Source organism: Erithacus rubecula, assembly GCF_903797595.1.
Source record: "Erithacus rubecula genome assembly, chromosome: 5".
Classification (NCBI taxonomy): Eukaryota; Metazoa; Chordata; class Aves; order Passeriformes; family Muscicapidae; genus Erithacus; species Erithacus rubecula.
Genome location: NC_136687.1, coordinates 27911603 through 27938065, shown reverse-complemented (window position 1 = coordinate 27938065; position 26463 = coordinate 27911603). Strand labels below are relative to the sequence as shown.

The following is a 26463-nucleotide window of genomic DNA, read 5'->3' as shown; positions in this document are numbered from 1 at the left end:
CTCATCAGCCTGAATAGCTTTATCTTCAGTGCAACTCAAGAACAGAGAAGTGATTCTCACCATGGCATCATGACTTTAAGACAAATTGAGTTAATGAGAGAATTTAGTTATTTAGCTCAACCTCAACTACTAAAACTTCCACTACAAATGCAAATAATTTATCTCATTCTGGAAGCATAAACCACTTGCCTGTAATTCAGCAGACAGAAACATACAAGTATATGAAGAAACAACAGCACAGCAGGAGGCAGAATAGGAGACTGATGTGAACAAGACTGCTTATTTACTGCAGTCAGTGAAGTTAAATATTAACAACTTTATTAATAACAAAACTACTCTTGAAAACTAAATCTAAAATATTTGAGAAAGTCCTAAAGGTTCTCTATTCTTATTTTTTTCATAATTTCTGTATTTTCATTTCTCAAATTGGAAAAAAAAATTACGAAAGCAGCAGCCACTACTGCTTTTGTTTTCCAATGTGATCCTTCTTCCTAAAGACTCCGCTGAACAGGAAAGACCACTGGTGACCAAGAATGACACACACCTACTAGCTCACACACCTACTGTATCTTTGCTGAATACATACACATAACAAGCCTTGGAAAGATGATAATGGAAGGTATGCAATTAATTAGGTTATTTATTAAGGAAGCTGCTAAATCATCTCCAATTCCAATTTATACTACTGCACAGTTAGCGTCTCTACAGTGATCATAAAAAACAACACTGATCTATATGCTGAGAAATTTCTGATACAAGTATTATCTTGAAGTAATAATATTGTGTTTATATGGTTGCTATTGTAAATCATAGGTTCCAAATGAGCACTATTTTAAAGTTCTCATGTAGTCTTTTCATTTCTGATACATCTATGTGTATTCAGTGTGCAGACATTACATTAGATGATGCTCAATGTGAGCATTCTGAAGGGACATTTGATACATGATACTGTGCTGCTAACATCGCTAAATTAGCATGAGATATCCTAAAAGAAAAACACTTTGAACTTATAACTGGCCCTCAAAACTCTTGAAATAAATAAAACCACTGCCCCCAAACCAAAATAATGCAAGTCAAACATTGCAACGTCCAAAGATTTCAATGAAAAATATTCACTGACTGAACAACGTAAAACCTAGGGTTTAAAAACCTAAACATGTTGAATGTTCACTATAATCTTAAAAAATGTCTAATATTTTAAAAAATAACGCTGATCCACTTCTTGGTTTGTATTTTGTAATCAAGTGCTAAGGTTCAACATTAAGACCAGTGTTCTCTTTGGCTAGCATCCTCCAAGAAAATCCCTGAATTGAACTTCAGAAGTAGCACCCTTGAATTTAGGAAAAATCAAACAGCATCTCTTTTTCCCTAGCCTAAAAATAAGCACTTAAAATGTTGCATTAAGAAAGTTTTCCATCTCAGAAATTGCACATTACATGAAATAATGAATGTTAGATTTTTGTGCACAAGTTTCTAACATACCTGCACCATAGCAGCAAGGTTTTGTAACTGTCTAAGCTTCTGTTTTGCAGCTATAAGCCTATTGATCTTCTGCTCAAACTCAGCATCTCCAGCAACATCACCCAGGCTGCTTCTGTGACTAGATACGGAATCTTCACTAACTTGATCTTCTTCCACTTCATCATCTTCACCTTGGGGTAGGGCAAGGTGTTTGTCATTCTCCCTATTATGACAGTCTGGAAACAGGGAGAGGGGGAAACAAAACAATACCAAAGACACATTATTGAACTTCTGAAGTCCACTGTAATTACTGGACATTAGAAAAATATTAGCTTAATGATCAGGCTCTTAGATTCTCTGTTCATCAAACAAGGATCTCCCAAAATCTGTGCAGCTATCAGAGTTATTTGCACTAAGAAGTAAAATTATTGGAAGATTTTAGAACATACCTAAAGCAGAAGACATTTTTAGAGTCCTTATATTAGCAGCAGATCGGTTGTTAATTTCACAGTCTGTATTAAGATGTCTTCCATCTCTATTGTTAGTTCCACATTGTACATTTGAGTTGCTATTTATTTCACTCCAACTACTGATTCCTTGAGGGTTCCTAGGGTAAAATAAATTACTCATGGTAACTTTTTAAAACTGGTATGGATTTCACTTTGGCGTTTTTCTACCTAGCTTTTTTAGGAATGGGTGTTCTGACCACTCCCCTTAAAAAAACCAACAAAACCCCCAACAAACTCCAACCCCATATAAAAATCAGTCCAGACACTGGGAGATTTTCCATATTCATCTCTCCAACAGAATACTTTATAAAAAAAAAAAACAAAAACAATCAAAGCAACTTAAATTTCCCCTGCTAGATCTGCAATAATATTTAAGGTCTTACAGGTATATGTCTATACTAAAAAAAGCTATATATGATTCATAGATTAGTGACTGCTCATTTTTACTGAGTGAAGATCCTCAAAGGACACAGGTGCCAGACTATAGCTGTAAATGTCTGTAAACCAAAGAGTTTTTTTACTCCAATTCTCTAGTCTAAGAGTATAATCTAGTGAAATGCCATACACAGAATTCAGTATTTAAACCCAAAGGAATTACAGATTTTTGAAGTCTTATAGTGATTTTCCAAATGTTTATGCTAATCTAAATAAATAAGACACCAAGGATTAGATAATTATTAAAAGTCTGTGTAATAGTTCCCTCAAATTAAAAAGAAAATTAATTTTGTTAATGTAATAAGCATTGATTTAAGTTACTTCTGGTTGACTCAAATAAGGTATTGCAGGTTTCTTGAAGCAACAACTTGGCTACAAAGACTTTGGATAACAAAAAATACAACCTAATATTTGTAGCAGGCTGTGGATCCTCATGTTCAGAATCACTTTCTGATTCTTCTGTTTCTTCCTCCTCCTTAGTGTTTTCATTCACAGCATCTGTCATCATATCAGATGTCTGTTCATAGTAGTGAACTAACTCACGTAACTCATTCAGCCTCTTACGAACCTCATTTAGCTTCCTGAGGAGGAAAACAAGAGCATATAATCTGTTTTGCCTTATTAAGCCAATCTATGCAGATTTAAATAGACTTAAAAAGAAAATATATACTTTAAAGTTTTTAGAGTTTACTGCCAGTTTCCAAGCTGTAAGAACATTTCACTTCAATATCTGAATTCAGTTAACTCCATTAGATTGTTTACTAAGGAGTCTGTAATACTAAATTAAGTAGATCAAAAAATGGCAATAGCTACTTAACACAAAACTTATTAAAAAAGAAGTACTCCAAGTTACTAAAACAAACAGTGAAAAAAAATTAAAGAACTTTTACTGAAGCTTTTCTGTTGGATTTAGATTCTCATCCTCTTCACTCTCATTTTGAGAAACCAGGGAATCAGGAGGATAGGGAGCAGATGCCAGACTATTTGATTCACCGTTGACAACAGTTACTATGCCTACAGGACCAGAAGCAGCTGAAGTTGTACTCCTTTGATCAACACTCCTTTGAGGAGAACCCGAAGCAGGAAAAACTACAGAAAAGAAATACAGCTTATGTGAATAATTCGTAATAAGGAATCAGCTTAACTGAATTATATTAAAATAATGACAGAAAATATTACCAATAGACAAAACTGCAATTAATAACTTCTTTCCTTAGCAAAACAAAAACTTTTTTCTTATGTTTTTTTGCATGTAATGTCAATAGGGAATGAGTAATAAGGTAGCTTTTGTGAAGACTTCTATTATTCCCTTTTGGCTTTATCAAATGTCAGTTGTAGGAGCTTTCATGCTGTGAATCTGCCCATGGAGTTTTTTAAGAGTTTACTTAAGGCTGCATTGCTTTTCAATAAAAATCAAACATTTTAGAATTTTGATTAAAAGAAAAATCCTAGCAAATTTTTCACATCTGCTAAGCCATTTTGTCTATTAGCTGTAAAACAAACTTCTTTTGCTTCTTCCAGCTATGTGAAATCATATCCAAATATATTGATATTATATGCATTAAATACATGCAGAAAAATTGGGGTATAGTAACGTAACTAATAAATCAGCACTGTCCTTCTCCAAGAGCATGCTTCAAGGCCCCATTTCTCAATGCTAACTAGAATATGCAGTGATCACTCCTCAAAAGTTTCCAGCAAGAGGACAAACTTCACCAGTACAAATGAACTGCTAGAAACTGAGAGCGAGAGCAGCAAGTAGATGGGTCTGCATCAATAAGGAGAGCACAAAGCCATTATAAGAAAAGGCCAAAGCTCTAGTCCAGTTAGACAGGTAAGGCCATGTAGAATGGTCTGTGATTGAAGTCCCTGCCACAAGTGCACCTGAAAGCCTTTTGACAGAGAGGGAGCAAAGCTGCATTGCCATAAAGCTACTAACACATGGAAGTGACAAGTACACAAATGCAGATGTACTGTGATAAAAACACACAAAGCCCAAGTTCATATGGCATTTTTTTCCACAAGCCAGATATGTCACAGACAAGCCTTGAAGAAAAAAACCACCACATCCTCCCATCAGTCAACTTCAATGTTATAAACCAAAGTGCTAATAGACACACATCATCATTACTCAAAGAGTTCTTAAGACAGCAACTTCTACAGCATTAAAAATATTTTACATTAATATTGCCCCAGTACAACTTTTACCACCAGCATTTCACTGAGCAATTGCAATCCAAAAGACAATGTTACAAACATGCACATTTAAAACATTGTATTCATGACAAAAATACAATTCTGCCTATAGTGACTTACAAGAAGAGTTATTTAGATGCTGGTCACGAAGGGTATGAAGCTCTCCTAATAGTTTGTCCATTTTTTGCTTTTTACCCTGCAATATTCGCATCTTGTTAAAAAGCTGTGCCTTCTCATCTGACTGGTGTTCAGACATTGAAGAGTTTCTGCTTTGTGAAATCTCTCTGCTAAGTGAAAGGCTTTCTGCTTGCCTTCTGTTGTCAGGCACAGACTGTGTATAAAAAGAGTAATTCCATTTTAATCAGAGTACTACAAAAATAGGTAAATAAACTGTAAGAAACAAAAAGCTTTCTTATGGGCTTTCTATACAGAACACCAGTATCAACACCAAATCAAAGAATATTATAAAGAGAAATATACTGAAAACACTCTAATGACATTCCAATTTTATACTGAGTTAATAATTAGATTGATAAAGAAACTACTTCTCTAGACTTTCATGGTAACCCATGAGACACAAAGCATAGATCAATCAGCTAATAACCCTTAAGAATTTTCAAGTTTGAAGAGCTTTCTGTTTTGGGGGTACTCTGATAACTTCACTAGCAGGTACACACAGATGAGCAAGACAAACATTGAACTGCCTTGTTAAATAGAATAAAAACTGATAATGGCAAAATCTATACAGTACAATCTCAGGACTGACCTGAGAATCATGAAGTTGGTTGTGAAAGCGTTGAATTAAGTCATTCAATTCTTCATTCAGTTCTGATGTAAGACTTACTCCTGAAACACTACCTGTAGTTTCTGTAACAACTGGGAATATGGAAAAAGGGGAAAATATAAGTATTTTCCACAGCAATTAAATAAAGGCTATTTAAATAAAAATGTTTGGTTTAACAACAACATCAATATACTGACCCTCTAAAAACAGCATGTATTTCTAATTTTGTGTCCTTTCCCCCAGCTTTACTCTTGAAAGTTGAATTCTGCAACTAACAAGACAACTCAGAGCTGCTTTGTAAAGGACCAAAGGATAAAAGGACTTTAGGTTTGTTCCGTGTTTTGCTAAAAAGGTCAAAGCAAAATGAAAGCAACTCATTTGTCTAAGGCTGATAGAAAATTATTAGAAATAAAACTTATTTAATTATTATTAATTATTTAATATGGCTAAACTAACAAGAGTGCAGGTAATTTCACTTTCTCAAAATAATAAATTAACAAAACACCAAGCTTTCATATTGGTATAAGTTGCAACATTTAAATCTGCAAATGGAGTCTTGGAGGATTGCTCTTCAAAAAGCTTTATAAGTGAAATGAATTTAAAAGGAAGCTTTTTTTCCCCTGCCTCAAAGTTCAAATTCAAGTAGTACTAAATATGCAAAAGGCAGTTGAAAGACCCAAATAATTCTTCCTATTTCCCTCCAAATAGAAACCAACAGTTCACAAGAAAAATCAAGCACAAATATTCTTTATTTTCCCCAGAGATTATGAGTTCATTACACACATAGTAAAGTTTCACTGTTCTCAAATTTTGAAAACATTCATCTTGCCCTAAGTTGAATCTGAATCTTAACATTGTGTAGACCAATTCTTATGAGAAAAACCCACACTTTTAGGATTCCTACAGGTAAACTGCAGTAATCAGCTCTGGGCTTTCAAATGACATATTTTATAATGTTACGTTGTCAACTCTTCAGAAAGAGAAGCAGTAAAAAAAGCCCTTTTAATGTATATTTCACAATTCCAGCTTTAATCAATTCAGTCAGCATGCTAACATGATATAAGCTGAGACACCATCATTCCACATACCAGAATCATCCAGGACAGCAATAGCTTGCTCTGCCTTATGCTGCAAAGCAAGAAGAGCTGCCTGTCTTCCTTGAAGAGCTTTTAATTGCTCCTGCTGTTGTAGCATCCTTTTCAATAAATCATGCTGTTTCTTCAAGTTCTCCAACTCCTCTTTAGCTTCATGCTGAGGATCTCTGGCCTGCAAGAGATGGAGCAACATCTCCGTAACTACAACCATTTATCAGTTAAGAACTAGTAAAAGAAAGGTCAAAGCAAGCACAATTTGTATATAAATGAACAGCTTCATTAATGGAAAAAAGTAAAATTGAAACAGCTTCACCTGATAGTCCTTTATTTAAAAACTTCAGACACGCAATAGGATGAAGCCTATACCACCAAGACATGTTTATAGCTCCTGAGGGTTTAAGTTTTCCTTACAAAGCCAGTCAGCTGCCCTAATATAACCCAAAGACTAACTCAAGCCTTCCTATGTCTTTTAAATCATAACAGAAGGTAATTAACCTTCAAGACTGTTAAAGGTAAGCAAGATAAGGCATTATATCATACAAGATCTCAATTGATTCACTGGCCTAAAATCTCTAATATTTTCAGCAGAATGTTTAAGCAGATTCAGGCAGTAACTTTTTTCTAACCTATAATGAAATTAATGAAAGCATACTAAGCAATTAAAATATATTAAAACTCAGTTATTTTCCTCATCCTATGCTAATTAGGAGCTGGAGATTTGCATCAAAACTTTTACTCAAGTATTTTAACGAGACATCCACAGTTAAGATCCTTATCCTATCTGAAGTTGCATTATTGCACTTTGTAGGTGAAATCATGGAAAATACCAAGCATTTACAAAGAACACTACTAACTTGAAAGCATAATCTTCTATCCACATAGTATTAAATTTCTGAAGTACAAAATTCAGTACAAATATTCTGCATCAAATGTCAAACAGAAGCAGGCATCTTATTAACTAGTTCTACATATTAAGGAATGCTCAACTTTACAGCAGTGAAAGGTGGAAACATGCAGAATTTTAAACTCTTTGAAGCGTCACTAGAAGTTGCACTGCAACTCACACTGATGATTGCTGCTAAACTCTCACCTTTCATACAAACAGCAGAGTAGAGTAAAAATAGATCACACACTGAAATTAGCACAGGAACAAACAAGTGGAAGAAATGGAGCAAGGGTATGTGTCTCAGTCTCACTCACCCATTAATTCAGGCTTTATCTAAAGTACCAGATTTGCCTGAGTTCATGAAAATTGTGCTAACAAATTTTTCAGGCTTAGTTCTACATTTATACTAGTAAGCTTGACAAAAAAATTTCAGTGTTATTTAAGACTTCATATATCAATTTTCTTCCTGTGATTTAATTTTTTTAAAAGCTCACAATGGGTAAAAATAGATGTTTTATACACTGCACCTCTTGAAAGTCTTCCCCCTTCCAACCAAGTATTTACATCAACAGCTAGACAAAACGATTTGTTGAACAAGTTAAGGCTACTAAATTCTAATTCATTTTGGCATTTGGTATTAGTTTAAATATGCATTGGCATATTAGTGTAACCAGGAGAAGTGTCTGAAAGTCACATTTATAATATGTTTTCCCAAGAAGTCAACAACAAAACTTAGAAGGATGTTCTACATAAAACACCTGCTATACAGAGTTACATCAATACTAACTGTCAATGCTTACAATTCAGAAGAAAAAGTTGTGAAACATTTGTATTCAAAGAAAAAGTATTCCAGGCAAAGAAGATTAATTCATGAAAAGACAGGTGGATACAGATGAGCAATCCAGTGGAAACATTCACTGCAAGTAACAAGTACATTTGAAGCAATTAACAAGGGAGATGGGGGGAGAGGGAAGACTAGCCTGTATCCTACTTGAGGCTAAAGTAACTTTTGAAGTGTACCTTTGGAAGCAATCCACGATCCTGGCTATTAATCAGACAATGCCAGATTTCCCTGTCATTCAGAGCAGCTCTCTCACTTTTCCCTTTAGAGCTTGGTGTAACATCAATGTCTGTAACCTGTTCTTGTGAAGCTGAATTCCCTAGTTTGTCCTCAATGCGGGGCCGACCACTCAAACTAAAAGATATCTCCTATATTGAATAGTTTAGTATGTTAGATTTTGAAAATGTGCTCCAACTTAGCATGCATTTTTAACAAACCTAACCACTTTATCTTGTCGAATAATGGAAATTAATATCTAATAACATTCACTAAAGAGTGAAGACATTTTTAGTAATTCTTAGAATTTGCATAACAATAAAACTCCATATAGCAATCAACATTATACAACCAGAAGTATGCACTCTGCATGTAAAATATTCAAGCTGCATGTAAAGAGAGCTTGGATGCAAAATTAAGAGCCAAACAAAAAACTGAACTGCAAATTTTGCAAATATTAAGGCAAAGACAAGTTCATGTGGATACTTCTTTAAAAACCTACCTCTCTTTTTCTGAATTTTTCAAACTTAATTTCTTTTAAGTTATTTCTTTACAGGGATAGACAGAGTTCTTATAAAGCTAAAAATAATTACAAAAGCTTCTTAATGCTTTAACTGTTTTATTTCCAAGCAGGTAAATTCTCTTTATCCACGGGACATTCAGTGTGCTAACTGGCCAGAAAGAGCACTTTCTCTCTGGTACTTTACTTCAGTGCAATATAATGGAAGACACAAAACTTAAGTTATTAAAATGCTTTTGTATCTACTACAAGATATGTTTACCATATTAAAAAAAAAAGTTTTTATAAACAGAAAGGAAGACTGTTTGTCTTGGCACAAAATTCAGATTACATTTTCTAAAGAGAAGCCCATCTTTCCAAGAAATGAGAGAAACTTCTGTGTTAGGTCAATACTTCTATTGTATCACTAGAAATATACTTGGACAACAGCCCACTAATGACACATTTCTAACCCTCCCATCACACAACATCCAAGTTTTCCCCACTAACAGAGACAAACTTAAAGATGAAAAACTGTATAGAAAGGTATTTCTTCCTATCAAGTCAGTGAATTCTCTACCAAAGCACACATTTAATTCTTTATTGCATTTGAATAAAGAATAAAGATTTAAAAGATTCTTCGGATTGTTGTGACAGAATCATTTTTTCCTCATGTTAAAAAAAAAAAAAATCCACACATGCATGGACACCTGTTGAATGGAGTGCTTGGGGATTTACTGTTTTTTAATTGAAATGCAGATTATGACACTAATAAGACCCATGAAAAAAACAAACTAAAGCCCTAACTTCTACCTTAATTACCAGAAGGCAGCTTACCGTGGTATCTGAAGCCTCAGACTGCACATCAATGTTTAGCGATGTGCTCTCACCTACAGAACCAGATCCCACAGCTGAATCTATAGTCCGAACATCATCCTCCTCATTTTCTCTAGCCTGAAATATTTCATGGGCACAAATCAAAAGCTATATAAGGGGGCAGTAAAAATAAATTATGGAAGGTACTACATATCAAAATCAACACCCTCAGTAGCACCATCAAAACATAAACCGTCAACTCCTAAAAAAACACTTACAGTGCAGAAACAAACATATCATGTTCTCAAACTTACAAGCATCTTTTGCAAAAATTTCAGATAGGATTTCTCCTGCTCTTTAAGGTCATCTATAAGGTGTGATAAACGCTCAACATTGGCCGATCTTTCATTTTTCTCTACAAGATCATCCCGCATGGAGCTGGCCTTAGCAATATAGTCGCGAATCTGAACTAGTCTGCTCACAATCTGCAAAGACACTGAAGTTACTGAATGCATTCAGCTGCAACTGCAATGTATTCAATGCACAAGACATAGTGATAGCAACAGCAAAGGAGTAGTGAATGGGGGGCATGTTAGTACTTTCACTCCTATGAGCACTCTTCCACAAGTGGCTAAAAGTCAACAGCCTTTATAAGGATAGATTTATGCATGCAGGTTGTTGCAAGGCTGAAGCACAGGGCTTCTGGTCAACACAGGCTAAAACACAACTGAGCTTATCAACATAGGAAAAAAAAAAATCAACTGTGAGAGCACTTTCTGCAATCATATAAAAGGGAACCAACCTCTAAAATGAAAATTATTATCACTTCTGTTACCGACAAACAGATTTCTAAAGAACAGTGATTAAGTTTGGTTTCACATTTTCTTCAAGTTTCAGAAGAGTAGTAAGTAAAATATTTCCAATAAAGATTTATACTGTGAAGAAATTTAGAAGGCAGCATAGAAGGTTAAGAGTAGACTTTATAGGCTGTGTAAATACCTGGCTACTATCCATCGCTTGTTCTCCCACTGCATCTTCTTGAGCAGACACTTGACAATTTTGCAAGAAATCTTTGCTTAGAGCAGCTCCGAACAACTCTTTACATTGTGCTGATACCCCACTTTCCTTCTTTTGGGAACCTGAGGCAGGATCTTTGCTTTTGTTAGTGTTAATCTGCAGTGACAGGAAGTTGAATGGTTTTTTGTTTTCATTAAGTTGACGTTTGTTATTAGCAGCCGTTGCCCGGCCTTGAGAATCACTTCCAATGCTTCTCTATATATAAACAAAAGAAAGAACAATTGCTTTATTTTTTCATCCAATATGTTCTCAACACTGCTTAGTTTCCCTGCTTGTATTATTATTTCTACAGTATTATTAGACTGATTTTAAAGTTACTTAATCAGTCACCAACTGGCCAAAAGCTAGTCGAAGACAGTGCCAATGATTCTTTGCCATGAAGTTTTCAGAAAACAAATCCATCCTCTCGGAACAAAGAGATGCAAAACCATTCTGAAATTTCTCAGAATTTAGTTCCTCATTTTTGCTGTGACCTCGACCTTTACTGTAGCAAAAGGCATTCTACTTCTCCAGGTATATTTGAGAAAATAACAATAATAAAAGAGCAACATATTCCTGTGCAGAATACAATACCTCAGAACTTCAGCTTTTCTTTAAAAGCCTGTGAATAGCAACATGTTGCCCTAACATATACTTGAGGAGGAAGTTATGCCCAGCCTTTAAACTGCTAAGTCAACACAATGAACCACACTGGAAAGAATCTTCACAACCAAAGAAGTTAGCAACAACCTTCAGTAAAGATGAACTAGTCTCTGGTCTAAAACTGTTAACACAAATTTATGCCTTGTTCCAAAAGAATTAATCCTTCATACTTTTCCTTAATTTTGGATAAGGGAAGGATGAATGCGCTGTATTTCCAAACAAGTAGTTATGGCTCAAGAATTTGTGCCACAAAAATTTCTAATCTACTGAGGAGCACATTTTAACAGTACTCCTGTGCTTAACAGACAAGGGTAACAATGTTCAGGATCACGAACTGGCAGTTCAAGAACAGACTTTCAAAAAAAGGTAACAGCTATTTTCAAGCAGAATGCAAGTACGATGAGCAAGAAATATCGCTCAAAGGACCCAGGAATTTATTAATGGCTGAGAGAAAGTGAAGACAGCTAGTACACAAACAGAGGAAAGTCATGGTCCTGAGTTTTCTCTTATTTTCTGAAGTTCAAAAGCAGAATTTTGATTTGATTTCATGGGGTCTAAAAGGGGTTTTTCTACCTCGATCACTTGTAAAAGGATTCTTTACTCATCTGTCTTTTATGAAGAGATAACTGACTACATTTTGCAATCACATTTCTAGTGGGACCTAGCATTCACACAAACCTGATCCAGATCACTGAAGTTTATTCTTTGTTTAAGCCTTTCTAGTTCAGCCTGCTCTGGAACAGACATCTGAGTCATGTATCGAGCATGAGGAAAGCTATGAGAAGTTCTGGTCTTCCGTCGTTGCATTCCAGGTGAAGATTCTGGAGATATGTCATTAGTAAGTCTCGTTTCACCTTCACCACTAAGCTTTTTCTTGTTTTTTTCTGAAGATCTGTTTGCTTTCTTCTGTTGACCTCCCCAGTCCTTAAGGGGAAGGAGAGAGAACAAAAAACCATATTTGTTATCCATACAGACAAAATGCAAATGTTTGCATTCTGTCAGAGAGTTTACTTCCATCTAAGAAGTACAAATAGCAATGCACACTGAAATATGCACTTCATTTTCTAGAGCAAACGTCACTTTAAAAAATAAAATTTTCTCAACTGCATAATTAAAAATAGCTTGTCAGAATATTTTAAATCTATTTTAAATCCTAAATGTATTAAATTAATTTCAAATGAAGCCTCAAGTTCTATTTTTCTTCTTTGCTGGGGACTCTTTAAGAGTTCAGAACTTTCAAAATTAAAGCTTTTACTTTCATGTCACCTACAATGCTTCTGTGTCTAGCTACTTTATTTAGCCAAAAGGCTTGCCATAAATACCTCTACAGACCTCACAATCTCTGAATTATACCCATTGCTTGCTTACATCTTCCTCAGGTTTTCCAGGTAAAGCTGTACTGAATGCAAATCCTTGCATGATGAGGCTTAGGGACTTGCATTGTTACCTGCTACTAACAGAATTCAGCTGGTAATTCTAATGTACAGCATTAAATGGCAACAGAAAGAAAAGAATAATTTTACCGTGTTGTTCAGCCGGTCATCAAGGCTCTCATTGCTCCAGCTGGGCAAGTCCTGATCATTCATGTGTTCTTCAAAGGGGCCACCTCCTGTTGCCATGACAAGTGATCAATAAAAGCAATCTATAAGAAGGAGTTGAAAGAAATGTGCTGTATTAAAATCAGTTTGCATAGAAAATTTTAAAGATTCATGATCTAAGAAGACAACTACATATTCTTAAGTTGTAAACACAAAGCTGTTTAGGAAAGTAAACTCCCCATTTGCTAACCTGTGTTATTAGAAATGTATCAATGAGCAGAACACAGAAACTGGCATCAAAAAATAAAGAAAGAGTAGTTGTGGGTTTCGGGCTTTTTAACCTCTGATCTCGAAAGAAAGTTGCTGGGGTTTTTTTTGTTTGTTTTTTTGTTTGTTGGGTTTTTTTTGTTTGTTTGTTTGGTTGTTTTTTTTAAGGGATTCAGTTGTCCTTACTTTAAAACAAACTATACAATTCTGAGAAAGGCTGCTTTGTAATTCATAAAGCCTACACTTTCAGGCCCAGGGTGATGTCTGCTTGACACAAGTGACTTTGGAGACACTGTATGTCAAACTTTCACATTCATTTTAATACTGAGATGCTGACAACAGAGTTCTGAATAACACACTGGAAAAAACACAAGGAAAACAGACATTAATTAAAGGATTTTTGCTTTCATTACCACACATTAAGCTATTTAAGCAGTGAATGACCTATCACTCAAATTACAGTTTCTACCAAAACCAAACAAAATACTGTGGGCTTCATAGAGCTTTGCTGCCCTCCATCAGTGTCACTCTGTGCAATATAAAGCAACTTAAATGCTCCAAGTTTTCACTTTCACTTCTTGCGTTGACATTAGAAATAAAAAAAAATGTTAAAGTTAAAAGATCAGAAAAAGTATTCCTTTATGAGAGTAAAATTAGATTAGCCTGTTCCAAAAGGTAAAGAATACATAACTATATTTGCTAAGTGCTGCTGGCATAATTCCACTGCAGAAAGCTACAAACTTTACCTATGAAGAACTGTAGCACATGCAGAAGAAAAGCAGTCTTGCAGAGATTTACCTTTTCCAGTTCTTTCCCACTGCTATGTTAGGACATAATTCTAAACTTAATTGAAAAAACGAAAGTATAGAAGTTGATAGGAACCACTTTCTCAACATGCATATAGTAAGTTTGTCGGTTTTTCTTCAGTATCAGTTCCAGAAAAGAAAACAGATTAAACTTGAACTAAGTCTAAAAGCTGTCCTAGGACACCTATCTTGCTTAGGTATAGGATTCAATCAAAATCACACAGTACAGGCCTCTCAGCAGGCACACTTGCACAAAGCAGTGTTGCCATGCAAACACAGCCTATCAGTAACTGATAAAGGAATGGGATCTAGCAGGCATGCTCCTAACACCATAACCACATCTCTGCTCGGCCGTGTGCCAGCCCAGGTCATGGGCACAGCTAGGAGCCATTCCACTTCTGCACCTCACAACCACGATCATAACACACCCACAACAGGTCTAAGTGCCTGATACTTAGGGAACTTGGCCCTACTGTCCCTCACAAGAACTCGTATTCCCTTCTTCATCCCAACAGAAGTGCCCACTAGGCCACGCAATCAGAGGGTACCACCTATGAACTAGATGACCAACAAATAATACTAGAACTAAAAAAACCCCAACCTAGACACATTTAGAACTGGATAAACTTCTGCATAAACTTCCTCATGTGCCTAACCTTATGACTATACAAAAACTACATGTTCCTTCTATGCAACTTTCAGGTAATTTGTCTGATTCAGTTAGAAAATTAGAACGCAAGATCCTTTAACATTTTGTTTATTTTCGTGTAGGAACAGAAGCATCCTATAAAAAGTTCACAGGGAAGCTCATGCTAAAACTTAAAAGCATTCAAAGCAAATGCATAGTTATCAGTTTTAAAAGAGCCAGGATTTTGAAGAACCTTCTTCAGCTACAGATGAACTGTTCAGCTTTGTAGATGTGCAAGACTCACCATTTCCACAGACACTGTATCCTGACCTGTCACTGAGCATAATGAGGAAGATTAGAGGCCATCTGGGTTTACAGTCCAATTCTGTAAGCTGTTTCCTCATCATCATGTTATATAATTCTACTAAAACCATACCAAAAGTAGTTTTTCCCTACCATCCACTGTACAAAGAAGTGGCAGCATTTACCTTTACACAATACAAGTAACTACTCAACATTTATTTCTTTTAAAACATTCACAAAACCTGTTCTTAACTATTTTTACTGCAGGAGACTCTCATTACCTCTGAAGTAAATTCACTGTCCCAGATGGAATATTATGAGTAACAGGACTCTCAACCAACATGCCCTGAAAAATACAGCTCAAAAATAACAATATCTTCATCATTTCCAGCAAGCAGATTTTAAAGTGTTATAGCAGAACTGTGCTATTTCAAAAAGTTTCTAAACATTCTTCTGTTATACACTCTGATCTTCCAAATGAACTATAGCAAGCAAGTTTAAGATCAGAGAGCTCTGATGTCATTGTACCTCTTCAACTCAATTGAAAAACAGAAAAAGATTCAGCTAGATTTTTTCTTCTTTCACATGAAGCTGTGCTTTCCACCTTCACATACACATTTCAGCAATATGCATTTTTTTGTTTTCTTTTTACCAGCTATTTCTACAAAAAAATCCTCCGCCAAAAGCTTTGCTATCTTCCCATTATCTATCTGTCTATCTACAGCTATATTTCACCCATTGTGAAATTCAGGTTCCTGCAAGTTACAGGATTTCTATAAAAGCTTTTGAGCACGTCCATAGGCCTTATAACATTTACCAGGGGTTTGAGAAAAAAAAAAAAAAGACTTTCAGGTATACTTTCTACAGAAGTAAGAACTTCAGATGTCATGCAGGATTATAGGAAAAACATGTAAGATTAAAGTCAAAATATATTCTGCACATGTAACAGCAATAAGTAGATTGCACAGAAGAAACACTACTTAACGTCCAAGCACAATAAAGGTATTTACTTCAAAAGGCTTTTTTTTTCTACAGTAAAGATGCTCTAGACAATTTTTTCCTACAGCACTCGCATGAATGCAAGAGCTCTCTAGAGCATCTAATACTCAAAGGGAAAACTTTTGACAATTAAAAAAAATTAAACGGAAAACAGAAAGTTGCAAAAAGCCATCATACTACCACACAGGCTAAAAATGGGGCCAAACATTTCTTCTTAAGTTTAGCTTTTTAAGACGCGCGCTCCTCGCAGGGCATTAACTCCTTAGAAGCAAACCGTACAGTATCATCACACAGGAGCAGCCAACAGAGCAAATCGTGCCCCACCGGACAGCGCTCACACACCCTGGCTAGGAGCGGTGTGCCGGCTCTCCCAGCGCCGGGGCCTTCCCAGCGCCCGCAGGCTCTGCCGTCCCGACCTGCTCCGATCCCACGGCGGGAGCCCAGCCCAGGCCCGGCGGGTCCCGTCACCGCCAACGGGCCCGGCGGAGCGAGCGACGGCCCCGCGGCTCTGCCTGAGGCGGGCGAAGCTGCCGGCCCGGGGGCGGCGGGCGCAGATCCCGCTCCTTCCCGGCGCCAAACCCCGGGCGCCGCGGGCTGCGTGGGTAGGCGGGCTCTGCTCAAGGCGCCTCCACTGCCGCGAACGCGGCGGCGGCGTCTCCTTGGAGAGCGGACAACGCGCCCTGCCCGGTGCGAGGGGCGCGGCCCGCACCGCCCGCTGCCACCGCACGGTTTCCCCGCCGCCCCGCACCTGCCTCCGAGCCCGCTGCCTCACGGGCCGCCGCCCTGCCCCGGCGCGGCCGCACCGCACGGGGCGAAAGAGACGGGGAAGAGGCAGCGCGCCGCGTGAGGAGCAGGGGAAGGCGGCTCACCCCGCGCCGGTGGAGGAGGAGCCAGGCCGGGTGACCTCTCGCAGGCGGCGGCGGGGCTGCCCGGACGAACGTTTCGCCTTCGGGCAGCGGCGGAACGGCGCGGCCTCGCTTCGCCCGACGCGGCGGGACAGGGCTATAGCCGAGGCGCTCACAGCGCTCCTGCCTCAGCCACCGCCGCCATCTTGGCCGCCACTCTGCCGGGGACGCGGGGGCGGGCCCTGGCGGAGGGATACAGACACAGACAGACAGACAGACAGACACTCACCGTTACCTGGTAACCTCCGCCCGCCCAGGCCCTTCCGCACTGCGCGTGCCCCGCCCGACCCGAACCGCGGGGCGCCCGAGGATCCCCGCGCAACCGCCGGGGCGCTCAGGGGGAACAGCGGTGGGCGAAGAAACTCCAACTCCCAGCGTGCATTGTGCGGGGCGCAGCGGCTCCCGGGCCGGCGGCGGTGCCTCCTGGGAGTGGTAGTTTTCCACTCAGGGCACGGCCCCGCCCCATGACAGGGGGACATCCACCCCGCTGTTGTGCGGCCAGTGGCGAATAGCCGAGCGTGATTTTCTTAGTAAATGAAATACGAAAACGGCGATTAACTCTGTAAATGCTTTTGCGCAGTAAAATCACATCAAAACTAAGCGTGGACAAGGCTCTTGCCCGATTTTGGAGCGGTATCGACTGCTCTGTTCCTGTCAGCCTTTGGCGGGTTTTACTCCTTGATTTGTGGCATCGAGTTTACCCATTTAGGTTCTTTATGCTTTCCTTTGGGGGAAGGGGGGAAATATAGATAGAGGGTTTGACATTTAAAAAACAGTAGTTGTGTGTAAAAGCCTGTGTGCTGTGCTCGGTATTCAGCCGAAGTTGTTGTTGGAATCATGGAATATGCTGAGTGGAAGAGTCCCTTGAAGATCCCACTCTGGTTATTAAGTTATCTCCAGCACATTCCCCCATATGAAAGAGATAGTTCTGGACAATACTGAGTGAATGAAAGAGGGGGATGTAAGACAGCATATTTGAGCAGAATCTCTCTCCCATTTCTACCACGAGCTACTTGATGGTACAGCCACAAATGCAATCACTTTGCAAACAATCTACAACAGTTTGATGGAAGCTCCTTGATTAATATATATTTTATATATTAATGTAATATATTATGTGTATATATTATTAATCGCTACTGCAGTCATGCAGCTAATAAAGAAATTAGTTTGTCAGTATTTTTATTATACTTTTAACTAATTTCCTATTTTTTCTGAACTCAGGTATCATGTCTGGATATTCATGACAATATTGGCAGTGTTGCTGTTGACAAGATGATTTCTGTTGTTGACAAGATGCAGTGACAAATCTCCCACAGCATGGCAGGTGAAGGCAGAACTTAGAAGAAAATACTGCACTTACTACAATAATTGTAATTTTTTTTTTTTTTTTTTTTTTTTTGCTGTACCTTATTCTTACAGTGCAGGTCCTTCATTGTTTCCTTCAGGAAAAAAAAAAAAAAAAAAAAAAAAAAAAAAAAAAGAAAAAAAACCCAGCAAACTTACATTTTAAAAAGTAGTACTTTGTCAAGGAAAAAAAAATAAATTGACTGTAATATGTTTCAGTAACAATGGAGTATTTTAGTGTAGTCCCTTATATGTTATAACTGCATGTTTTCCTTAGCACAGTATGAGATTACAGCATTATTACTCTGATTCCTACTTGACATTAGGAGGATGGAGGATTTTTCTCTTCTTGTTTTCTTATTTTCTGCCCCTCTTTTGGAATTGGCTGCAAACATGTTTGTGTGTTTTTTGTCTGTTTGTTTATTTTAGAAAGGCCTCCTCATAGTCATTTTTCATTTGGGATGGAGTATTCAAAAAGATACAACAGGCACGAAGGAATTGTGGATTGCACTGCAAGAAGCATTATTTCCAGTAGGTGGTTCTCCACTACTGTTGTAAAATAACATCTCCAAATCCAAACAGGATTTGGGAATGATTATGAGGCAAAACTCATATGGCTTAAAGAATGTCTTGTTAATTAAACAAAATAAATATTTGGGGGGAAGTCCTATATCAGTGAGCCTCTAGACAGACAGCAATTAAATCCCTCTACAAACATCTCTGTTATAAGCATTTCCCTCAGCAGACATGGTAATAAGTGCATCCTCACAGAAACTGAATGGATTATCTTTGAGATAACCCAATTAAATTAGGATTGAAGGCTATGTCAGAGACATAATTATGTTCTCTTTAAACAACTGATGGCTGTACCTTGTTAATTTTACTTTATCATTACAAAGTGAAAGAAAGCAAACTAAATACAGGCATATAAGGACTGGAGACAAAAATAAGTGAAAGATTAATGTTTTACTGAGACAAAGGAGATGTGAGAAACTTCTGGGGAGAGAGATTTTTAAACAAATATAGTAATTAATTGAGCATTTGGTTCAAGCAGTAGTTGTCCATTTTTTATTTCCTAATTTTATGACAAAGAGGTTTTTGCTGCAAAATTTAAACTGGCCAAAATTTATCAGTCTACCATAGTATGGTTGCACTCTACCAAGTGGCAACCAAGCTACTATATTAAACGTATTTTTCTTTCTTTGCATAACTTTAGATTGGAAATATCTTTTAAGGTATTAACAAAGAGTTTCAAGTTGATATATATAGGAAAATGAAGTGTCCACTTATCCCTATGAGGTCTGATAACAAGTTAGGCAGGTGTTAGGGGGGAGGAACAGGCATTTAAGATCACAAAGCCAAGCTGTAGGCTGGTCAAGATCCACCAGTTTAATACTAATGAAAAAACTAGGACAGAAAGGAAACTATTTTTGATTATCCATTCAAGCAAAACAGTCATCAGAAACAAAAAAAGAAAGAGGAATAATTGAAGATCGATATTAGCTAACTTGGCCAGATCCCAAGAAAAATCTCAGATGAAGAGATTGTAAACCTTTGTAAGTCTTTTCCACTTCCTTGAGGGTGCAGAAAATAATCCTCTTGGTACTGCTGTTATCTTACCAATCTGTAACATTTGCTGCTATATGCACTCCAGCTATTACATTCTAGTAAAATATTAGTGACTGGAGTCAGACCAAGTGATAAAGTGATGGATGGACCCACAAGACATAACCAGCTTTGTTTTATTGAACAGATTTATTTCACACAACCAGAACACATCAGGATCACCAATGGTGCCCTGCCTAGAAGCTGTAAGACCACATTTTTCCAATTGTCATCTTTGAAGTTGGACTCCCTTAAAACCTATTTTGAAAACTGTTTTAAAAGAGGTCTTATTAGCACCATTATTTCATTATTTCACTCTTTAGAAATCAAGTAAAATTTCATGAGCAACATAGAAATATGGGATATAATCTGGACGTTCTGCTATGTTTTTTCATTGAACATTATATTAAAATTGGAAGAGGAAAAGGTTGTAGATTCTTCCCTTTCTTTTAATTTTGCTTTGTAGCTGACAATCTGCAAGGTACCTGATATCAGTCACTCCTGTACATTCATAATTAAGTGCTTTCTCTATGCTATGTGGCTTCAGTTATGTTGAAGACTTACAGGCATTAAAATAGCATATAAATGCTACAGTGAATTCTTCAAAGCCACTTAATATTTTTTTCATATGTGTTTATATTTTTTAAAAGGGAAGAAATCTGCTGAAGTTGAGTGTCATTTTACAGCCACTAAGCAGTTTGCTAGTGAACATCCAGTCTACAAAAAGAAAAAAGTTCCAAATAATTATGTGGCTTTTTGTTCATAATCAGTTATGCTGACTTCTGATTAAAAAAGGTTTTTAAGGAGTTCCACTGTAGCTACACAGAGTTGATTAATTGTATGATGCTCTGCATTTTATCCTTTGGCAATAATGCTTTTGAAATAGGTACTTGCTTTTGTGATACTGGTTTTTCAAGTAGAAAAAGAAGTAGAAAAAGAAGAAACCAAGTAACAAAGTATGATGGCCTTGCATGTCCAATGACTATATTCATACATACATACATATGTATCTATATCTATATCAAGATTTAAATTTAAGTAATTTTGAAAGGTTTTTAATAACTTTTAAATCTAAATATTTCTGTCACATTTCTAATAAATTACTTTCCTGGTTCCTTTCTTTTTCTGTTGGTAGAGAGGTTCCAATTATGCTGTTATTAGGGCTGGTACAAATGGACAACAGCACTAAATTTATCAATACCAGGGAGAAAGGATTAGTTGGTGCACCTTTCCAAAGACATTCCATACTTTTCAAAAGGTAGAATGTGGGAGAAGGATGTCTTTGAAGAGGGCAAAAGGAAAACTGAGGCCAACAGGAAGCTTCCTGTGTAAAGAAGGCAGGAGAAGTCAGGATATGTAAGCTGTTCTTCTAAATAAGGCAGAAGATTATGGACCATGTTCTTTTCTTGGCACTCACACTAAGATCTTGAGCAGGTCACTTTGTCAGATACATTTCCTCACAATGTAGTTTAATTCATATTTGTTTTTATTTTGAGAGTGATGAATAGAAAATAAACACCAGCAATGGAACTTACTGTGATAATTTTTTTATGGTTGCTATGGGTCTTCTCTGAGTTCACTGTTTTTCTTTATTCTGCAAAGATGTGTGCAGACCTAGAGGTTTGTTAGGTCTTCAACTCTGTAATGTGTTCCACCTATGCTAGTTACACTGTCTTTGCTACTGCCTGTTGAAAAAGATGGGAGGACCTGTTTTTTTATATTTTTAATAAGAATTGGGGATTTTTTCCCATATTTGGTGTGCGATAAAATAATGTATAAATATGTTGAATTTACTAGTCTTATTATCCATGATAGTGATATACTGCTGATTTCTGTATTATATATCTGAAATGACAGATTATTAAATTACTAAATTATGCACCTATTTCTTAGAACACTGTACAAAAATGAAGTAAATTATTTAAAACTGTCATTTATTTTTGTGTGTTTTATCCATACATCAAAAAACAAGGTTCCTTCATTCTGTTTCTTTAGAATACTAAGAAGTTCTTTTCTGCTTATATCTTGGTCTCATTAGGGAATGGCATTTATTGACGTAACATTTCAAATTGATCATGTGATTATGTAACTTTTAGAGATCACATGCTTTAGAGAACATCTACACAGGTTCCAGTAATAGGCTCTGGTCACTGCATGCAATATGTTTGGTGAATATAAAAATATGGCAAAATCTTCAGAAGTTTATAAATGGATTGTTGTATTTTTGCTGCAACTTATTTCTACCACCGCTTTCATTAGGATTTTGAAGCATTTTGAAGACAGCGTGCTAAAACAAATAAAGAAATTTAAACAATTGTGAAGCCTCTTATTTTAAAAGTAAGCAAAGTAGTGGCTTGTAGTACTCTGACTCATCTGTCACTGTAAAAGTAAAATATTACTAATAATCAATACAAAGAAAGAGGCAGAAGCTGAAATACAGGAAGAAGGCAACAATGTCCCAGACCAAGACAAAAAAAATCAGTAACCCTCACCAAACAGTAGTAACTAAGTGGAGATTTGGAATAGTGGATAATAATCCTGCTGTCTTCTGTTGATTTCGGTTATGTTGGGTACAACAGAACTTCTTCATATACTTCATATACTTCCCTGTGAATAAGTGGAATTCCTTCAGGGGGGTCAGTCATCAGCATTTCATGAACTTCAGGGATATGTACTGGCAAGAGCATGTAATTTTAAATTTAATCTTGTTTTGTAGCTATTCTAATACTCAGGTACAAGATTCTTGTATATAAATGAGACAGTACACAAAGTTGCTGTCACTTGACTACGTAGGACTCTGTTAAACTGATAAAGATTATTCCAAAGGAATATTGAAATTCAGAATTGCTTTAGTAAGAAGAAATACACAGAATCTATTAATGCAGAAGTAACTATGATAGGCTGTGGTTTCCAAAGAAACATAAAATATTAACAGCTAATAACTATATTTAATTTTTAAAATCTTAATGGATAAAATTTTTAAAGCAGTCCAAACTGTTGATTAAATAGAGTGTAGCTTTTTATAATTTTATTATCTTGTATATGTGGATTATCTCATATGTAAATATAGTTGAAGTGAACTGTTGAACAATCTGAAGTAGCTCCACTTAAGCAGATAGAGTTGTACTCACTTTCATCAGTAGCCTAATGTTGGAAGGCATTAATCACCTACCACCTATGCAAACCTCCACAGCATTATGGGTGAGAATCTCGTACACAATGCTTTTATTTGTAGAATACACTTAAAAAAAGAAGATATAATAGCATCTGGTAAATGAGCACATCATAAATTATGATAGCTACTTAACTGGATTTCCTTGCAAAAACAACATGCAGTTTTTAAGTCAGTCTATTTTGAAAAGAAGGCTACCTTTAACAACACTAACATGCAGAGTTTTTTAGTCATAAAGCTGAGTATGGCTTATATTTTATTTCAGCTTTGTTCTGTTTCGCAAACAAAATATTAGTATGGGAATACCCCATCATTACTATTTCATGCAAAAAAAGTTTACCGAAGTTAAGTTTACTCAGACGTCCTGATTTTCATGATCAGGATGGGTTTTGGGGTTCTTTTGTTTGTTTACTTGCTTTTACCCTTCAGAAAAAAAAAAAAAAAAAAAAAAAGCAGCAAAACCTATTATCAAAGTTATTAACCCAAGCATCATATTCCATTTCAAAGTATTTTCAATTTATTATTGTAACTTTTTGGCATATGTGAAAGACCATTTCATTATGGTGGATATACAGTGTTGGATGCACGTTTTCAAATACATAACCTTAGCCAATACTAGAATGAAATACATTACATATTCTCTATTTTGTCTTTAGCATTACACAAATGAAAACAGTGCGGAAAAGTGCATAAACAAATGAATTTATAAAAGATAAAAGTACATTTTGACAAACACAGTTACCGTGTTGTGGTTATACAATCTTTGACCCTTCCACATTTCTACCATGACAACCTGAAGGTGATTCACAACTTTCCTGAATAAAAATTGTACACATAATCTATAAAGGTATACTTTTTCTCATTCTTAACACTGTGTAACAACTCAGAAGGGAAGAATCTATAGTTCCTTATATTATTAAAGATCATCGTATGCTTGCAACTTCTTTTGAGTCTGAATGATAAAGAGTCATATTATGAATACATTATCTTGCATTTGCTGATGTTACGATCATGGAAGCAGAAAATGTTTTTGCATGGAAGGGACCTAAAAGATCATGTAGTTCCAACCTCTCTGCCATAAACAGGGACACCTTCCACCAGACCAGGTTGCTCAAAGCCACATCCAGCCTGGTTTGAACTCTTCTGGGGTTGAGGCACCACAGCTTCTCTGGGAAGCCTGTTGCAGTGTCTGTTCTTTATTCAACTTAAAGCCATTGCCCCTTGTCCTATTAGTACAGGCCCTTGAGAAAAGTTTGTCTCCAACTTTCTTTTAAGCTCCCTTTAGATACTGGAAGGCTGCAGTTAAATCCCCCTGGATACTCCTTTTCTCCAAGCCGAATGACCCCATCTCTCTCTTTGTCCCATCTGTGTCTTTGCAGGAGAGGTGCTTCAGCCCTCTGATCATCTTTGTGGGCTACTTTGGCTTTGCTCCAACAGAGCCATGTCTTTCCTGTGCTGAGGGCCTATGAGCTGGATGCAGTACTCCATGGGGTGTTATATGAGTGGAGTAGAGGGGCATAATCACCTCCCTTGACCTTCCAGCTGTCTCTTGATGCAGCTTGGGATCAAATTTGTTTTCTGGGCTGCAAACACGTGTTGCTGGCTCATATTTAGTTTTTCATCCACTAAGCCCATCTCTTAAGATCTGCTCTTAATCCACCCATTACCAACTGGTATCTATGTCTGGGATTGTCCTAAATTGTTAAGATTTGTTTTAACCTTGTCAGATTAAAATACCTGGAGAGGTACTCAGCTGCAAGTGCTAAATGGAAAAAAAAAAGACCATTGATTTATTGTGCTAGCTTTTTCTTTTAAACTTAAATAAAAAGGTATACAGTGGACATAATAGAACTGAATGTTTTTACTTGGCCTGGGGGAAGTATAAACATCTTGATTTAGTAGAAGTGAAAAAAAAGCATTTTATCCTTTATATATACTCTATGTAAAATGATAGAATGGTTATTAATGATCCTTGCAATGTTTTCCTTCACTTCTCTGCAAACTCTTCTAAGAACAGCAAATCTAAATATCTGTGTGAGCATCCACACTGGCCACATTAAGGTCTCTGACACTGTAGAGCCTCAGATCTCACTCAGTGAATTTCGTGAAAGGGATGAATATTCTTTTACGTAACCTGAGTCAGATGTGTGCCAGAAAATATCAGCAAGATATTCTTCAAGAGGTCAAAACAACAGAAACTTTACTGTCAAACTTCAGAAAATCAGGGAACTTTGGCAAAAAGTTGAAAACAACATTCAATCAACATAAAGCATTTCACAAAGCAGTAACTTAGCAAACTCAGCCCAATGAACCGAACTCCAACCCACCCGACTTTAAGTTACTCAAACTTTGAGAAGAGGGAATTATAGGAAGAAGAAGGCAAAAGGGACAAGAGATACAAATATAGCTACTACTCCTGTTTCCTGTAGTGTTTCAGCTGATCAAAACCCAAGGGAGGTAAGTGTCAAGAAAATATATGTGCCTTGTGCTCTGGCTGAGGTACATTTTGGCTTTCCTGGGCCCTTCCCCAGGTGGGACTTCTGGTAGCTACTCAAGAGCTGGGTTAGGGGCTCCGGGGTAGGTGTGGAGCACGGCCCCTGGTGTGCCAGGGATTGGCAGCTCCTATGGGGGCTGGGATACAGGACCCAGGGGTGGGAGCAGAGAGTTGCCTTGCCAGGGCAAGACTTAGTCTGCCCCTTTCCCCTCACAGGAGCCTGAAAATTTTTGAGCCAGTCATCTCCTCCAGTCTCCCACATTTGCCAGTTTTCAATATGGAATGTACTCAACAGGTCTAAAAGGACATTTCTCTCTTCCTTTTGTGCTTATATGATATCCATTTGTATATTCTTTGAAAGTCTTGTATCTAGTATGTTTATTTTTCCAAAACCATTCTAATGATGGGTAGCATATAGATTTCTAGAATAACACAAATCTCTGACTTGACACTATTAGTAATGTATTTTAGCCATCTAGTCTTTGTTTAAAGCCCTTGAGTGATGGACAATCCACTTACAATGTTCAATAATTTTTTAAATTTTATTTTCTTAATTTGATTTATTTATTGTTAAAGAATACAACTGTAAAATGCCATGCTTTTTTTCCACTTTTTAAATTCAGAGCCCACCCACTGAGTAACTATTGGTTAGGAGTCACACTATGAACAGGTTTGTCCCTCCTTGTAACAGTCATTAGTCATAGTAAGATTCTCAGTAAAAATTAATTGCTGAATGATTTTGAATTTTGGAATGATTCTTATTGTAGGGTCCTCAGGAGTAATTTCCTGTAATTAATAAAGATTTGAAATTCAGAATATTAATTTAATTAGTGGATGTAATGTAACATAATGTATGTAATGTAATGTAATGTAATGTAATGTAATGTAATGTAATGTAATATAATGTGATGTGTAAAGAGAAGTACTGCCAGGTAACCAGATT

The 26463-nt window shown here is 36.9% G+C and overlaps 1 protein-coding gene across 29 annotated transcripts in view; it reads right to left on the bottom strand.

Annotated features, from left to right (window-relative positions):
* The window catches only part of PCM1 (pericentriolar material 1), a 40584-nt gene extending 23239 nt beyond the window's left edge, over positions 1-17345 (bottom strand). For 11 of the 29 annotated variants that reach the window (XM_079306415.1, XM_079306416.1, XM_079306421.1 and 8 more), the window contains exons 1-14: positions 16867-17121; positions 12980-13098; positions 12135-12380; positions 10737-11009; positions 10052-10222; positions 9759-9875; positions 8386-8574; positions 6474-6651; positions 5368-5477; positions 4722-4932; positions 3296-3494; positions 2810-2986; positions 1911-2068; positions 1483-1697 (exon numbers count right to left, since the gene is read on the bottom strand). In XM_079306415.1, the coding sequence (XP_079162541.1) occupies positions 1483-1697; positions 1911-2068; positions 2810-2986; positions 3296-3494; positions 4722-4932; positions 5368-5477; positions 6474-6651; positions 8386-8574; positions 9759-9875; positions 10052-10222; positions 10737-11009; positions 12135-12380; positions 12980-13075 (2340 nt within the window). In that variant the 5' untranslated portion in view covers positions 13076-13098; positions 16867-17121. The other 18 variants (XM_079306423.1, XM_079306435.1, XM_079306430.1 and 15 more) reach the window with 11 other exon arrangements.
* Between the last annotated feature and the right edge of the window lie 9118 nt (positions 17346-26463).